Source organism: Strongylocentrotus purpuratus, unplaced genomic scaffold (assembly GCF_000002235.5).
Source record: "Strongylocentrotus purpuratus isolate Spur 01 unplaced genomic scaffold, Spur_5.0 spur5_scaffold_8, whole genome shotgun sequence".
Taxonomy (NCBI): Eukaryota; Metazoa; Echinodermata; class Echinoidea; order Camarodonta; family Strongylocentrotidae; genus Strongylocentrotus; species Strongylocentrotus purpuratus.
The window spans coordinates 30,087,567-30,105,968 of NW_022145614.1; the positions used below are offsets into that span (position 1 = coordinate 30,087,567).

Here is an 18,402-nt window from a genome sequence, read left to right on the forward strand (position 1 = left end):
TTTTCAGTAAAAAAAATGATCATTTACTAAAGACACTATCACTTGGATTCTGATGCAATTGAGAGACAACAGCATGCATTAGATTATATGTGAAACTCCTGTTCTCATGTCTACATATCTCACACTATACAGGCATGCTGGAACAATATAAAGTCCCAGTAAAATAGTCACACTCAATGTGTGCTCTACGCTTAAGATCATACCATAATTTCTTTTGAGATTACTAAACAGAGGAATTAAATGTGAGGGAAATATCTCTGTTCTATAGACAAAACTTGCAAGATGTCTTCAAGAGATATTGTCATAACATTCATAGTTGTTGAAAACAAAACAAACTTAAACTTAGGATGTCAAACATCCCCACCAGATATAATAATAATAATAATATTGGGTATTTATATAGCGCATATATCCACCCTGCAAGGTGCTCAAAGCGCTCCAATATTACCCCGGCTCAGCTAGGCTACCGATTTCGGTGCTCACAGCATTCAAATAATTATCTTTGCTATGCAACCAAATTGATGAACATGTATGACAGAAGATTTGAAGTTGGTATGTACGGTACGCCCTTTTTATTTTTATCTTGTTAAAAATAGTGTTCCACAAAGCCATACCTGTAATTTTTTAATCTCTCTGGAATTTTAAGGAAGAAAGAAAAGAAGCTTGGTCAGTAAAAAGTGCCTTCAGTACTAATAAAGGGCAATTAATCTCTACCTTACTTCACATTAAAGCCAATTTGTCTACTATCAAGCTTGATTTCCTTCAAGTGGATCATTGTCAAATAGGAGTAAAAAGGAATTTATATTAGGCCCGATTTATATCCTTGGCTAAGATGTATTTCCCATGAGTGACGAGTCTCCTCCTTGCCGTTCATATTCAAAATTCACTACGTCTGTCTGGCCAGACTAAGGATATAGTCAAACCTGTCTATAGCGATCACCCAAGGGAAACACAAAAAGTCGTCGGCCGGGTGGCAGAAGCGACTCGAAAACTACTTTTTTTCGAATTATTCACATTTAAAGACTTGTTTTATATTAAAACTGCTTTCTGTCCCGAAAATTTGTTTAAAACATAATAAAAATGTTGTAGTAAAACACGTCCACAATTTTTTTTTCTCGGAAATAAGTCAAGCTTTATAAAAGTTTGAGGCGATTTAGTGCTAACGCCCTTCTGCTTAAAGTTTCATTATTGACCTGAAATTCGAGCTAACGCCCTTCTGCCAGCCAGGCGACGAAGTGGTCTTTGTAGACAGGTTCCTTTAGTACATGATTCTACGAGAAACCATTTTCAAGGGAAACAAAAAATGTGGTCTTTGTAGACTAAAGCAGGTTTGACTGTACATGTATGACATCAAGTTTAAGAGCAAAGGGTTGAAGTATAGCGGTGGCATGGCCTCACAGAGAGTATCTACCGGTATTCATATAGGAAGGGATGAACATTGACATCCATTGATCTCTACTTCCTTCATGATGTCTGCTATTTCCAAAAACCTCTCATCTTGCTGGCTCTTTCCCTCTATCTATCTCTTTCTCCATCTCTCTCTCTCTCTTCCTCTCACTCTATCTCTTTTTCTCCATCTCTCTCTCTCTTTCTCTCACTCTATCTCTTTTTCTCCATCTCTCTCTCTCTATCTCTATCTCTAACTCTATCTCTTTTTCTCCATCTCTCTCTCTATCTCTCTCTCTCTCTCTCTCTCTTATGATCTCTCTCTCTGTCTCTTCTACTGATCTCAGAACTTAGAGTCTTGAATAATCCTGAATTCTTACAAACAAACAAACAAACAAACACCACCCTTCATTCCTCAGTTGATGGCTAATCCCTCGGCCTGTGCCTGTGCTTCATGGCTGTGCTGCGTCTGGAGATCACTCAGTTTCTTCTTCAGTACAGACAATCCAGAGAAGACAATGTTTTCAGGCGTCAGAGCACCGATAGACTCGACATTGAAGAAGAACTTGTTAGGAACAGCGTCGCCATCAAACTTGCCCTGGGCTTTTTTGGAAAAACAAAATACATGTACAAATGATAACAAATAAAGATGCTTCACTGTATTAGTGAGTACAATATATGATGATTTCATGGGAATTAATGTACATAAAGGCAAAACATGCAAATTTCAATCTCTTTTAACATTAGATAATTTCAACTGATACATACTTACATGTATTAAAACAAAAATGTCTATTGGTTTAATAATTCATTTTATTAACAATTAGAGGAAATTTGTTGTTGATACTTGAATTTGCGATAATAGATCAATTAATATGTACATCTAACTTCGGTTTTGATTTAAAAAAAATTATTTCATTATCATGGGATTTGCTATTCTTTTGGCCCTTGGATGCTATAAATCAGTTCACTGTAGTAATAGTTTCATTATGAACATACTCATCATATGCAGGGCACTCTGCTATAGATCTGTAGTGTACATGAACACTTATGACATAAGAGAATTTCCTAGTTATATCTAAATCTTAAGAGCATGTTAAATATGGAGTAGCATTTATTTCCATGCATGTTGAAGAACAGACCATAATATAAAAAGAAAAAAATGATACTTACAAAAAATACAAATTCATAATAATTTAAAGGTAAAGACCAGTTTTGGAAACGCCACCTCTCAAAAAATGAAATGGAAGCTCTTATTGCCAATCATGTGAAAGAATGTTTTGACTAATGCATGATGATATAAATTTTGCCGGGAAACTGCCTACTGATTGACATATTTGGTAAATTATTATATCTATCCGGACTGGATAGATATAGGGTAGTCCTGTATACATCTTTCTGTCTACAGTGCTTGTAACTTTACCAAGACTGGGCCAAATTTCTTATCATTTTGATGATTCCAGAACCTTGCAGTACACACCAAATGCTAGATGATCAACCTTTTCTGATCGATTCCACAACGTTTCTTTCACAATGCAATCGCATGACCAGAACTGGTCTATACCTTTAAAAATTAATTTAACAATTTAACAATTTAAACTACAATTTAAATAATTATTCCAAAAAAATTATTATACAAAAAATGTAGAGGACTTACCTGTGTCTTCATCTACTTCTGTGAATTCACTCTTGGGCCATTCCTCTGGTTTAGGGTAGACTGTATGCCTCATAATGTTATCAGGGTCGTATTCAAAAGCAATGGCCGCAGTGGGGACCCATTTGGCGTGGTCTTTACCAAAACCTTTCTTGGCATAAGCTCGTAACCTCAGCTCCTGCCCTTTCCTCAGCTTCACGATCAGGATGTCTAATGGATATGAAAAGGGAGAGTGCTACAGAATAACCACTGTATTGCTCAATGTTTTCACCAAATATAGAAAAAGCATTGCTGGTAGGGCAAGTGAATGTTTTAAGTAGTAACTGTAACTGTCTGGCAAACTGTGTTGCCCATGGGATGTAGGGCAGGTGGTATTATTTTGTCCTTCAAAACTGCTATTAAAGGTAAAGACCAGTATTGGAAACGCCCCAATTTCAAAAAATGAAATGGAAGCTCTCATTACCAATCATGTGAAAGAATATGTTTTGACTATTAAAATACAATGATGATAAAAAATTGGCCGGGATACCGCCTACTAATTCATATATTTGGTAAATTTGTTTCTCTCATGGTCTGTGAGAGATATAGGGTAGTCCCATATACATCTTTCTGTGTATAGTGCTTGTAACTTTACAAAGAATGGGCCAAATTTCTTATCATTTTGATGATTCCAGAACCTTGCAGATGCTAGATGCTAGATGATCAACCTTTTCTGATCGATTCCACAACGTTTCTTTCACAATGCAATCGCATGACCATAACTGGTCTTTACCTTTAAAACAGATAACAATACCCTTGAAGCATTGAGTAGCAAAATAAAATACACAATATTGCCCTATTTTGCTATCATTGACTCCTTTATTATTAGCCTGAAATTTACCTCTAAACGTTTTCATTTAATAATATATAATAATAATAGTTTCTTCTTATATAGCGCTTTTCAGGACCGCAGGCCCTATCAGATATATGTTATTAGCCCGGTCATCGGATTCAGGCTTACCCGCACACAATGAATGCACATTCTCCACTCCCTGGGAGCAATCCAGCCAGGCGTCATTTTTTACAAGCGCAAACTTGTTCATCTAACCACATTAGCTTTCGCATCCTACCGGGTACCCATGTAATACCTGAGTGGAGAGTGGCAAATGTAGATCAATGTCTTGCCAAAGGACATTAGTGCCGTGGCGGGACTTGGAACCGCGGACCCTTGTGATCCAAAAACCAGTGGCCATACTTTTCTACTTGTAACATTCAAGGATTTTATGATTTTCCAACCCTTGAAGAAATTTAAGGAAGGCTCTATTACGTCAACATCTTCTTTATTTTGTTTTAAAAACTCACCATCTACTTCACCATAGTCACTCGATTCCTGATTTCTTGACGGAACCTGAAAATTAAAAATAGTAAAACAAAATGGTGAGATGATCAACGTACCGTATTTGCTGGCGATAAGGCCGCAGCAACGCATGGGCCGCACCCCCGATTTCGACATTTAAAAAAAAAATTGTCGGAGGCGGGATATGAACCCTCCCCTACAAATGCAGATGTGACCCAAATCACTGCCTTAGACCGCTCGGCAATCCCGGCCCTGATGCTATCCCTTCCAGCTTTCTCTTGTGTATATATTGCGTCTTTCTCTTGAGTATTGCGCCATAGCTTTGATCGCGCGAGCGAGAGGATTGAGGGGGCTTTAGCTATGGCAAAAACTTAAATCTAGATCTACCAGTAGAGTTTGGTTGGTAAGTTATGAATTTTATTTTCGAGATTGACAAAACTTTGCTCTTCATTTAAAAAATATAACACATAATTGTCGGTAAGACATGTGTACTCTAGACAGTTATTCTAGAAATGTCCGTCATGTCCCATATGTACAAATTCGTGCTGTGTTTCATGGTTTTGACTTGCGACTTTTTTTTTTTTTACTCTTTCGCCGCAAAGGCCGCACCCCAACTTTTTGATATTTTCTCTTCTAAAAATACTGCGGCCTTTACGTCGGCAAATACGGTAATTAATTGGATTTGGACAACTTACAGATCTGCAAGGGCACTGAATATCATTAAAAGTTACCTGAAAAAATGGTTAGGTACATGTATCAATAAATCGTTAGTTTTGGAGCATAGGAGAGTGAAAATAAAATGTCACAAAATCACTGATGCTGGTATTCTCCTAAAAAATCAGAACTACATGGCAGAGACAGAAAACAAAAGAGTTGGAGCTAAAAATATTCTACTACATTTTCTCTATCTTTGGTTTAGCATAAAATACTCTAATACATTTTCTCTTTTTTCTGTTGGAGCATCAAATACTCTAATATATTTTCAATGAATATTCTCCATTTCCCTATAGAAAATGATTCTACCCAAACCTATTCATTTTCTTGCAACACACTAAAGTCCTGCCTAACTTTACGCACAGCTTTATGAAACATCCCCCGGTACTGATAACATTACGCTTGATGATGCGGAGAGGAGGCGAGTGCTTACCGGGACAACTTTCTGGTTACTTGAGAGGAGATCCCTAGAGGTAACATGACGTGTCTGATCATCCGTACACTTCACATCTAGTGACAGCTCTACTGAGCAATCCGAACAAAACTCCTCACATCCACAGTCCTGTTAAATACAGAAATAAAGTACAATAATGTTATCAGTTTGAATGGCATTGCCTTAATATAGTGATTTCCAAGTGCCCAAGATATTGAGCATTTGCCCAAAGTTGGTATTACCATATTTAGTGCACTTCTTTCTTTACTATCTTATCAAAATAACCAATCTTACATAAAATATAACTCATACCAGATTGTCTGCACATCAACTAAGTCAATATTATAATATTTATTGCAACACTCCAATTAAAAAAAAAAAATAGTGCATACTTGAGCGACTTACAACCTCTTTCCAGTTTTTAAAGTTTAAAGAAATTAAATGAATTAAAAAGAAATGAACTGAAAGGTTACAGCACTAAAAGCAGAGAACAAAGAAGAGATATGAATGAAGCCACTTACCCTGTTGAAGTTGAGTTTGTCAACTACTTCATCACTTGTCAGTGGGATGAGACCTACAAAACAGAGAACAAGTTCAGCTCATTAGACAATAACAAAATTGAACCAAAAACATTCATTATCTTTTCTTCACAAACTGCATTTCAGAGTTGTTGGTCAAGGTTATTACATGATCCATTTTTTTTCCAGTCAGCTACACACGAGAAAATTTGTAATCCATCAAGTGAACAGCCTAATGCCAACCTGTCAATTTGGACTAGTAGAAAAAAATACTACTCTCTGATTTTTGACCAACATGAAATAAACATCTGGGGAGTGTTTCACAAAGACTAAGATCGACTTTAATTTGGACTTAACTATGGCAGCTAATCATGCCACTGGTTGCTCTCACCATCATGATCTTTAGATTATATTTTTCCTTCAATAACAAATTATCCAAAGAGTGTAAATTCTGTAGATTTGTGACCATGATTTGTATGTCTCTTGAGAGACCAATGCCAGTAAAGGGCATTGTGAGGGCAAACAATGGCATATATGGCGTGCAATAGTTAAGTCCAGCTTAAAGTCGATCTTAGCGTTTGTGAAACACTCCCCTGTACTGCTATTGTTTTTATCTTGAAGACATCTAAAATGAGTTGGCACAAAATACTACATGTCACCCCCCCCCCCCCCACTCTAAAAAAAAAAAAAAAAAAAAAAACTTTATGATTTGCCAAAGCTTACCAACTCTATGAGAAATGAATTCATCATGCAGAACGGAGCTATTAGCTTGAATTTCCACCCAGTCAATAGCTATGGTGGGAACCTCAGCCAAGATAGTCCTCCTGATACTGTTGGCAACACTAGTGATCAATAAAGAAGAAGAAGAAAATGAGTAACTTAGTTGACCTGTAAATTGATGAACATATTCTGGATTAGTGCTTTACAAATTGGTATTGATTCATTATTTCTAGGAAGAAAAAAAAGTACTACCAATCCACTACAGGACAAGTACCTTGCAGAGAACTATCCCCAATGCCCCCTCCTCCTTCTCTAGAACACCTATTTCAGAGACAACTTTACCCAACTTTGAACTATCAGCAAATTACCCCTTCCATTTGGGTTTTTTTGTTGTTGAAAGTTTCCATTTATGCCCTTCCACCTGGTGCTATGCCTGGTAATGTCTCACAGCTCAGTAATCGGTGTGTCCACTCACCACTCGGAAACTAGAACAACACTCAAATTTGTCTGTCATCTTGATTTGAAAGTAATCTTTCTGATAGATCTCAATATGTAGTTTATAATAATAATTCCTTCAATTTTTCTTCTATTACACACGGCGTACCACAAGGTTCTATCCTACTTTTTTAGGTCCTCTACTGTGTTTTAATAATACATGAATGATCTTACACATTCAACTGCACCTCGCAGTTAAATTAAAGGCCTTCCCGCATGGGTTTATTAACACAGACCTGGCTTGCTGCCGACAGAGTCGGCAAAAACAAAAACTATTTTTTCAATTTTTTTTTAGGGCGAAAAAGAGGGGTGCGGTTAATACACAAGGGCAGTTTATACAACGTTAATTAAGGTATTAGATTTCAAACACAATGTTTTTTTCACAACATGATTTAAAACTTATGACCGAGGCCGGTGTGGTGAGAATTCACGCAGAAAATAAAAATGGACTAAATTGCTAATGTACTACCGGTATAAACTATAGGTCTACTTCTAATGAACATATAATGAACAATCATAAAATTGCAACTTTTTTGTTCAAAATGAAACAGGAATGCATGCAGATGGCAGGATTTTGTCTTCTAGACTTTTTCCGGTTGTTTTCTTCATCATTATTCTTTCCTTTTCTCCTCATCATCTTTTTTTATAAACCGGTAGGTCATTCTTTTTTTTCTTCTTTCTCTCTCTCTCTCTCTCTCTTTTGTGTTTTATAATGGAGGTATTGTCTATAATTGTTGAGGGGTTTAAACTGGAGAAATATATATATTTGTTTCAAAATTTAATATCAAAATTAAAGGAAAACCTATTAAATAAACAAGTTTATGTGTCTCCAATTGCACGTAGAACTTTAAAGTGTAAGTCCACTCCAAAAATAACTTACTTTTAATAGAAGCAGAAAAATTAGACAAACTAATCAAAAAAGTTTGAGCAAAATCGGATAAGAAAGTTATGAATCTTTTAAAGGAATAGTTGAGTGTTGGTCAATACTCACATTAGCGAACGAAACTATGATCTAAACATAAAAAAACATACAATAAATGTCTAAGAATGCATCATTGAAGATATAAATCCGAAATATTACATTAGAGTGAATTTATATGCAAAAAACCTGTTCGACTGCAAATGATTTTATTTATCAAAAATTTTACTTTCGAGGCGTGTTCAGTGTAATTGTATAGCGCCACCTCTCGGTCAAGCGGCAGCACACCGTGAATTTTCGCCAAGACGACGATCGGATATGGGCGTGCAAGTAATATCCGAACCATGTCTATAGCGCGCTGACTGATTTATATTATACACATTATGGTATGCGAGGCCTGCACATAATTGCATGGTCTGTGGTACTGGTAGCGCTATTGTTTTTGAGCGCGATATGCGAATACTGTATGTGTATGTAGTGCGAGTACGCTCGACCTAGTAGTAGTGTATGTGTATGTATTGTACGTCGTATGACCCAGTTGATTACTTCTACAGTGTAAAGAAAGTGGCTTACTCTATCTATCAACCAATATGTGAGACAACGCAAGGGCAATTTTGTATTTCGTTTGTAGGAACAAAGCTGTGGAATGATCTCCCAGATGAAATTAGATTAAAAACATCGAGGTTATCTGTCCACCTACCTTCTATGTAAATGACGTGGGCCTTCGTTTTTCCTTTTATATTACTTGTCTTCCTTTTATAATATGTGAAGAGTTTCATTCCAAAAGGAGCCAAATCCACTTTGGGTACTTCTGAGTAAATTGCCTTTTTTATTTCTCCACTTTCCCTTTAGCCATGTATACCTTCATGTTGTTATATATGTTAAAGGTGTCACCCTGCATGGACCTGATTATCTGCCAATAATGATAAGAAAAAATCTTCCCTTCGGCTTTTCTGATGTTTACTAAATTTTTTGATTTTTTATTTTCGTGGATTTAGCTCCTTTTGGAATGAAACATGTTATTGTACCTAAAAAATAAAAAATAAATCATATTTTCTCAATAAAGTCACTGAAATTTTATTCAAATTTAGCAGCAAACCTTTCCTTTTAAATAATAATAGTGAAATCACACATAAATATAACCTTTCGAAAAGAAAGTAAACAACATTATTACAGTTTCATTCCAAAAGGAGCTAAATCCATTCAATTCCAAAAGAAGCTAAATCCATGTTTCATTCAAAAAGGAATTACTAAATCCACATTTTTTTTTTGGCACATATCGCACGACAACCAAATGCCCTAAGATGTTGATACCCACTTTGATAGAAAAATAAGGTTTTACAAAATGGAAAAATACTAGAAGAGAAAAGGTAAGAAAGAGTAAAGACGGATTGAGGACGGTAAACCCCAAACAAGAGACACAAAAGATCTACCCCAGAATCCTCTCACCGGCACCAGAGTTGCCTAGGCCAATGATGGCCGAGAAGATTGCGCAATGTACCGCGCCGGTCTGGCAGGAAGGTGCCAATTGCGGTGAGGGGTTTTCATGGACCAGTAGATCTGAGATTATATTATCCAAAAAAAAAGAGATGAATATGAATTGAAAAATAGTACCAAAAATAGAAGAAAAAAAAGAAATAAAGTGAAAGGCGTAAATATTCTAAAAAAGAATGAAACGCCGATAATACCAAACAACAACAACAACACAAAATCTAAAAATTTGATAGAAATCAGAAATAACTGGTGGATTTTTTGTCTTATCATATGTTATAGGTCCAGAGCGACACCTTTAACATATATAACAACATGAAGGTACATGGCTAAAGGGAAAGTGGAGAAATAAAAAGAAATAAATTAAAAAAAATATTAAAAATTGTTGTATCAGTATACTATAATGAATAACAGTAGTGAATTAATTTAACATCTTACTTGATTCATACTTGTCCATAATGCAGTGTTTTTCAGTATTCTTATTTTGGTACTGCATGCAATTGTAAAGTTTAAAAAAAAAAGTGATTGTAACTTCTTGTAAATAAGTTGTGTTCTACAGTGCCTGTGTATTGCATGACCTACGTCAGTACGTGATAACTTGTAAATGTGTAAAGACATAAGATTTTAATATAATTATAGTAATGCTAAAATGAAGATACATAACATATTTTTATGGTGTACATTGAAAGCTTTATTCGGCCATAACTAACAGTTAAATTTACACAACATTATTGAGATGAATACAAATTATAATTGCTGTACTGAAGGCAATATTTAAACGTGATGTTGATTTCAACCATTGCATACAAACAGATCATGTGTATTAAAAAAGGCACATTTTTATTTAGCATCTATCGCTATGACAACTTTAACCGTCGTCATTAAGAAGGAGCAATATACTTTATTTGTATACCACCATGTCTTGTTACTTATTAGTTACTGCTTATTTATATACATCTTATCTTGTGTCTTTCATAAAAACTTGACATACTCTATAGGCAATGTGTAGATAAGTTTACCAAAGAAAAGTATCTATAACAGTAATGTTTCTACGCGCTTGACAAATATACTATTACCCCGGTCATTTGATTCAGTGCTTGCCCGCACACAATGTTTTGACTAGTACGTGATCATACAAATTTTGCCGAGAAACTGCCTACTAATTGATATATTTGGTAAATTATTATATCTATTTGGACTTGATAGATATAACGCATGTGTCGCGCACTTGTGCGTAGTCCCATATACATCTTTCTGTGTACAGTGCTTGTAACTTTACCAAGACTGGGCCAATTTTTTTATCATTTCGATGATTCTAGAACCTTGCAGTACACACCAAGACTTATATGCTAGATGATCAACCTTTTCTGATCGATTCCACAACAATCCTTTCACAATGCAGTCGCATGACCATAACTGGTTTTATCTTTTAAGTTTCACATCTTACTTTATATATAAATGCTTTAAAAATTGTCTGAGTGATTCTTTTCCTTAATGTGTACGAGTATACATGTATACATACTCCATATCGATCTCAAATCCTGAATCATATCAGTTTCAGCACAACATTAAGTATAGTTAGGTACATATATGTCTTTCATCTTCCCTAATGCTCGACTATGAATATCACCTCAAGTGATTAACATCCAACATAAGGTTTTTCAAAAAAATAGCACAGACATTTCAAAACTGGTCATGTCCTACAAAAGCACAAAAGACAATTCTGCGTTGTGTGTACTGAGTTTCATATGAATCGATCAAACTACTTCCAATAGTTTGCTCACATACTTATTTTACACACTGCACATGCATTGAGTTTTATACTGTTATTATAATGCCTCATCAAAGATACCAAAACTATAAAATTGCTAAAACTTGGAAAGAATATGCTCCACAAGATTATTAAAACAAATTGTATTCTTTGTGCAAAGCTTGGTTACCATGGAGGTACCTTAACAGACAGACACAACAAATGTGTCTTGCACACCCTCGGGTCAATCGGTATACCAAGTTTTATTACAATTTGCAAAAAAATTGGAAAAAATTTGACCCAGTTTTTTACAATAGACCAACAGAAAGACTCGCCTGCCCAACTGTATCCTTATTCCTTTATACACCCTTTCAAACTACAAAGTAGTTACAGGCAGCATATCTCTTGATGGTATAACCTTGAACCGCAATACTTTGGCGTTGAGCTGATTCACGTTCATTGATTCAAATGATGCATGAAACCAACTGTTTTGCTGTCTTGTGATCATTTCTCTTTTTCGCTTGCATTATTTTAGTCACATTGATTGCATTAAACAAAAAATGAAGACTATTTACAATAAGATATTCTACAAATCTTTCTTCTGTCCATGTTGATTTTCAACAGGTTCCGAAGTATAGTCTTTTTCATGATCGACTGTCACCTCAGTTACATGCACAGTCACTAAAACCAAACACATTGTTGACTCATGGTTTGACCTCTTGGCTGTAAATTTTATAATTACTACCGTAACTTCTTCAAGGAATATAGGTTGCCAAATAGATACAAATTGAAATATCCACCATTTCCACATGAGCAAGCACTGATTTTATCACAAATTATGAATTGTATAAATCACATAGAGCTTTTATACACTGATGTCACAATTTGTCTTTTATATTCCTACATTTCTTCCATTTGTAAACTTGCCAACCTCTTATTGTAATACAATATACAAGTGCCAAGCATGGTGGCTAATCTAGCAACAATAACAATTTATTTCTGGTACATGTATATCATGTGTTATGTGATTTTTTTTCTCCAGATAACCACATCCCCATGATCCCCAGGGACACTCTAGTATCAAGTTTGGTGGTATTTTGTCAAAGGGTCTCTGACATATCAAGAATACATGCTCGTAATGCTAAGCCATGCAATCTTTCACCTCCGGACCACAAAATCATTAGCAACCAAATGAGTTCAAAATGTTAAGTTCCAACCAATCCTCAAGATAGCCTAAAAACATGCCACATGGACAAATTAAATCGAGGCGATTAAGAGTCTTGCATGCAATCATGCAACAATGAACCTCATTTGACCTTTGACCTACTTATGTGACCTTCAACTCCAGAATATCATGGAGGCCAATAAAGGGCATCTACCAATCAAGTATGGTTACAAACAGATGCAGGGTTGGAAAGTTAGCAACCCTAATTGATTTTTGCAGGTAAGATTTCACATTAGACTTCATTCAAATTTGTGTACAGTCACGGAGGATGGACGGAAGGACGCCATTTGGATCCCTTAGTCTCTGCTCGAAAAAAAGCAGTTCTCAAGTCAGACAATCCCAAATGTTCACTACAGAGGATTACATGGATTTCTCTAATCGGCCTAGTCTCCTGGCTAGGATCACATCAACTTGTGGTGGAGGAAATGGTGCAAGCCGGGGCCTTGTGTGTCTAGGGTCATCAGGGAGCAGAACAGCCTTCGAGAACAGTGGTCCTTGGTCCTGTTCTCTGCGTTCCAGTATCGCACCGATGAGTCCTTGTACATACATGTAGGGGTAGGTCTTGGGGACCTTCTCCTTCCGGGCCACGTAGTTGTTGGCACGCTTTGACCATACTGCAACATATCTGTATCATAAAATAAAAGAACATGCAAAATGTAACAAGTTGCATTATATGCACACTCATTCTTGTCAATTGGAAATGATTCATATCTCTTAAAGATAAACTTGAGTTCTGGTAAAAAAAGAAAATGAATTCTCACAGAATCTAACGAAACTTACACTGAATGTTCAAGATTACAAATAAATGTCATGTGCCAAACAATTTTGGAAGAAAATGTATACTGGCTGAGTAATGAGCATAGAAAGATAAGGAAATGAGGGTAGTACTAGCCCCGACAGGCCGACACCATGTGTGTTGTCCCATAAACATCTTTCTGTGTAAGTGATTGTTACTTTACCAAAACTCTGCCAAATTTATGATGATTTTGATGACTCCAGAACCTTGCATTACACACCAAGTATATTATTACACTGAATCCAAGTCCGCATTTAGGGTCCAAAATCAGCAGCATGATTGACAAACCATCAGCTTACAGTCCGTCATCTACATAATTTAGATGTGCGTCGTGTACAGGGACAACTTCTTTAGATGACGTCATATTTTGGCGATTTAAAAGGGGCGTTCCCAGGAAGGACAATTAGATATTTAATAATTTCCCCAAAATTGATAAATTTCATGGGAAAGAACTGCCAATTCGGATTGCCCTGTCCAACTACACAGGGAAAACAAAAAATCATGTTTTTTTTTTTACTCCACCCACTTTGGATTGCCTTGTCCATCTAAAAAAAAATGTACAAATAAAAATAGGAAAAACAAGAAAGAAAAGAAAACCTTTTTTTCTTTCTTTCTAATTTCCACTCACTTTGTATTGCCTTGTTCATCAATCTGGTCGGGCCTGTCCTTGTGTGCCATGTAGTCGATGACCGCAAGCAAATTCCTTGCCCGGTTTGCTGGGTAGCTGGATGGATAAGACAAACAATTGGTATTACCACTACCATGATGAATGAATAGTAAATGCTTTAGACAAATCTCAGACTCATTGGCCCGTAGTCACAAAGGAGGTTTGTAGGAGGTTTGTACAAACCATGGTTTGACGATGGTTTACATCTATGGAATGCTGCTCGCATACCGTAAATTGTAAATTAACATTGTTAACAAGTATGGAGTTTACATTCCTTCTCCATCAGTTTACAAATGGCATTCCATAGATGTAAACCTTGGCCAAACCATGGTTTGCACAAACCTCCTTTGTGAATACGAGCCATTCACTTCAGTTCTGGATTTGTGTTGTAAATTATTGACTCTTAATTAAAGGTAGTTACATTTCCCTGCTACAACCACTCCAACTTGACTTAACATCAGGTACCGACACAAGTACGATACAAAGTCTGCTGTTTCAAGACTCTGCATGCATCCAAAAGTGATTTCAGCATTTATATAGATGTCATTCATAATTTCTCATTAACTTTGCTATTTGCTTCAAAATATGATATTGTAACTGTAACCGTACTGTAATGATATGTTTCAACTTTTCCACAATCTTACTTCAAACATACAAAATGATACTAAAAATACTTACTCAAAGGAATACCGCTTGGAAGCATACATCAGTATATGGTTGTGGAAACACTCGAGCATGCTGGTGTGCCTAAGGAATTATGAAAACAAAATAAAAACTGATATAAATGATAGAGCATTTCATTATTTTCATACCACAAAATCAATATTGAAAATCCCATGTCATACACATGAGCAAATAAGATGCATTATCTTGACCTGCTGATATGTCCCAATTTTATAGGTCATAACCGAAAAAGAGCTCAATCTTGCAAACATGTACGTAATGAACGCATTCTCATTAAATTCCTCTCAATTTACAGAGCCTTTCGTACATGTATACAGAATCCTACCTGAAGCGAGCAAATCAGCAGAGTAGGCCAAGTTCTCCATGAATTTGCGGTCAAAGGTGACTTGTACTATTCACCTGCTAATTCCCCTACTGCTGCTTGGAATTTCTTCGCTGGGGATGGATTGTGTTGTCTGTTCTTCATATCTGTAAAAGGTGAAGAAACGAAAGTCATTCACAAAGTAAAAAACATTCAGATTTTAAATCACCAAAAGAAATTATTTTGAAGATGGCATTCTCTAATAATTATCACAGCTAGCCAGATTTGGAATTTGCATGACTAATAACTGATGCATTGGTTCTCTGTCATGTATGTGAAGTTGAGACACTCTTTGGTAGAGATAAATATAGATGAGACAGTCACATCTCAAGCAAGCTATAGTATAACCTTGTCGACTTTTAAAAAGAGCAGGATGTTTACCCGGTTGACTAGCCCTGCACGTCATCATTACAAAGAAAACTGCAGTTGTAACGAGGGACATTAAAGGTAGGGTCTATTACAAAGTTTTGGGAAATTTTGAAAATTGGGTGGATAGTGATTCTTTACAATTTTGATATATTTGGATGCCCCTGTGGAAGTATTATAAGCACTAGAAAATTTAGCTCCTAAAACACTTCTGCTTTCGAAAAAAATTGAATATAAAAATTTACCGTTGCTCCCGGTAAATTTTGATAAATTTAAAATAGCGCCTACGGTCGTACAACGGTAGCTGCTACCATAAAAATCCCGGAATATGTAGTTGTGATATATAATTTCAAAAAGGTAATAGCCAATCGGTCAATTGTAGCTTGTTGTATAGCTGAATTAATATATTGACCTTGAGAGAGAGTTATAGTATACCCCATAAAGAGATTATTATTTACAATTTCATCACTTTAGACTCGATTTCAACGCGACAACGTTCACTGAATATTGTAGGATCGCATAGACTATGCTTCCAATATTTTCATTTGAACCAAATTCATCCGGAGGTCTAGTGGAGCCAGACGTAGTCTCAGTGGAACAACCGACGATATAGAGACTGAAGCTTTCGGTCTACTGTAGACCTAGGCTAGACTATCAATATCATATGATTCATGAAATCTGAATTAAAAATCCAAGGCAAGAGATAACAAAACGTAATTTCTTAAATTTGCCGATTCCATGCATCTAGTCTCTAGACTAGATCAAATTAAAACGGTAGGCCTACCCAATGCAGTGGGGCGTAGACTCTATATCATTTCAACTTACCTCTCAGTGAGCTGGCATGTCTATTGCATCCTCTAGACTCGGCAACGAGAAGGCCGCCTGCAGCTCGCGAAGTTTCTCCGCCGTACCCTGGCCTTGTTCACAGCCACTCCCGCGCCTCCTCTGGTCCGGATGGTCGAGCTGCCATTGCTTGTTTCTCTCCTTCCTCTTACCGTCTTACTTAGTCTTATTCCGATTTAGCGTAGCCTTAGCCTTGTCCTTAGGCTTAGCACTAGCTGAGTCCGAGTCGGCCATCGTCCGTGACCTCGAGCTCCTTTTCGATCTCGTTATCGTATTTCAATCAAAGCTTGTCTGTAGCTGTCTAGCGTTCGATCGGCGCCGGTGATAATCTGATCTGAGCTGTACTGTGTGTGTTATACTTTACGTGAAAGCAGCGTATTGGAATTGATCAGCTGTACTGTATTACTAGCGCGCGGTCGGATACCCGCCTGCTAGCTACTAGTACTGTACTGTACGTACCAACGAACTCAAACACTCGTTGTAAATACGCTGGTTGTTAAATGACATAGAGGGAGCTAAACACGTAAATTCAAAAAATAAACCGTCGAAAGTCAAAAGTGATGTCCGGACGTCAAACACTTTTATATAATGTTTTGAAAGCAAATTGCACAACAATTAGAGCATTTGATTTGGAATTATTATCATCTCCCATGTTTTTTTCGATGATCTTTCATATGGTACTGAAATAAACCAAATTTGTTTTGGAGGGGCACTTTGGAAATTACCAATACTCAACTATACCTTTAATGACATGAAAAACTTTGAAAATCACAAGACAAATTCAAAAATTGGCAACTCACTCATGACATGAGTCTTTTGACGTCATTGCCTCACAATCCACTGATTGTTTTCTTTATTGATAATATAAAATTATAGAGAGTATTTAAGGATGCTGCACAATTACTATACAATTGCATACCGTACCGTACCGACAGGCAAAAGGCCAAGGGCTAGGTTGCAGGCGCGCGAGCGTGCATGAATTCAATTAATACAGTCAATAACTTCACGCACGCAGGCGTGCCCACACCCTTCGTCGGTATGATACAGGATGCAATTGCACAACGGTTTGCCGTGAAACCTGTGAGAAAGTGAAATTATAATGTCTTCGTTTTTAGGAAGAAATACTCCAAAAAAGAAAAGAAAATTGACATGAAAGGGGTTAGTCTAGATAGAGTCTATAACGACTTTATATCATGACCAATTATTTTTAATGAACAATTGATGAAGATCAAGTTGATTTTTTGCCATTTGTGGTAGAGTCTAGATCTATGTTTTGGTATGTTTTAGTGGGGTAGACTCCACACCAGAGTTACGGGTACGGGTCAAAAATGGATACGAAAGTACACTAGCGCCAAATGATGGACATAGTAAAATCCGTAGCTGAAAGCACAAGTAAATATGAAGCACACACATGAAGAATCGTGACCGGTAAAAAACAGCGAGTTTCCATCAATTGAATTGTGTTCTTCTTTTTCTAAACAAATTTCTTGCACCGTTTCAATTTGGTCATTGTCTTTTCGACAAGTCTAACCCCGAAAATTTAATTTGAGAGGCTTTACCTGAGATCAGTGTCTTCGATTATGAATTTTACATTGTCATCTGTGAGCTCCGTAAGCTGTATCGTTGGCTGGTTGGCGTAAGGCATATTCTCTTTATCGTAATTTCAGACGAACATCTGCAGAAACTGTCCAAGAAATGTCTGCGACGCGGCTCGCGACTATCGACGGATTCAGCTCGTTGGTGTATGGAAAGCAAAACGTGGAGGGTTGATTGATTGATTGATTTTTATTTGCCAAACTTCCAACATACAACAATATACAAGAATAACAGATCAAAATTAAGTCAGCCTGAACAGGATAACACACGAAAGCTCGAGAGCTTAATTCTAGTGGGGTCCACGACAGAAATGTACACAATTAATAAGTAAAACTAGTAATATTTACAGACCGATAAGATCTGTAGTGACTTGACCTTTGGAGAACTTTGCATTTGTAAATATTATTGTCTTGTCTTTATTGTGTGGCTTGAAGTCTAGCCTTTTATT

At 36.5% G+C, this 18,402-nt stretch overlaps 2 protein-coding genes across 2 annotated transcripts; both read right to left on the reverse strand.

Annotated features, from left to right (window-relative positions):
- Positions 1-1,688: 1,688 nt before the first annotated feature.
- On the reverse strand, positions 1,689-18,097 carry LOC575987 (DNA-directed RNA polymerase II subunit RPB3). Its single transcript, XM_030975695.1, has 7 exons — positions 17,918-18,097; positions 6,765-6,883; positions 6,045-6,097; positions 5,524-5,652; positions 4,382-4,427; positions 3,044-3,250; positions 1,689-1,989 (listed from the first exon to the last, which is right to left on the reverse strand). The coding sequence occupies exons 1-7, from the start codon at positions 18,001-18,003 to the stop codon at positions 1,802-1,804; spliced, it is 828 nt and encodes a 275-aa protein (XP_030831555.1). The 5' UTR covers positions 18,004-18,097; the 3' UTR covers positions 1,689-1,801.
- LOC115920267 lies at positions 11,405-17,078 on the reverse strand. The gene is made up of 5 exons (XM_030975696.1): positions 16,341-17,078; positions 15,114-15,256; positions 14,783-14,851; positions 14,066-14,161; positions 11,405-13,266 (listed from the first exon to the last, which is right to left on the reverse strand). Exons 3-5 carry the CDS (start codon positions 14,839-14,841, stop codon positions 13,002-13,004), a joined length of 420 nt encoding a protein of 139 aa, XP_030831556.1. The 5' UTR covers positions 14,842-14,851; positions 15,114-15,256; positions 16,341-17,078; the 3' UTR covers positions 11,405-13,001.
- Positions 18,098-18,402: the final 305 nt, after the last annotated feature.

Excerpts from the sequence above, each read along its gene's own strand:
- LOC575987 (XM_030975695.1), bottom strand. The coding sequence starts at position 18,003 with ATGCCTTACGCCAACCAGCCAACGATACAGCTTACGGAGCTCACAGAT. Across the intron at positions 6,884-17,917 it reads ATCGAAGACACTGATCTCAG|TGTTGCCAACAGTATCAGGA; the intron begins GTAAAGCCTCTC and ends ATTGATCACTAG. Across the intron at positions 3,251-4,381 it reads TGACTATGGTGAAGTAGATG|ACATCCTGATCGTGAAGCTG; the intron begins GTGAGTTTTTAA and ends CATATCCATTAG.
- LOC115920267 (XM_030975696.1), bottom strand. The coding sequence starts at position 14,841 with ATGCTCGAGTGTTTCCACAACCATATACTGATGTATGCTTCCAAGCGG. Across the intron at positions 14,162-14,782 it reads TCCAAGCGGTATTCCTTTGA|CTACCCAGCAAACCGGGCAA; the intron begins GTAAGTATTTTT and ends TTATCCATCCAG. Across the intron at positions 13,267-14,065 it reads GATGAACAAGGCAATACAAA|ATATGTTGCAGTATGGTCAA; the intron begins GTGAGTGGAAAT and ends TTTATGATACAG.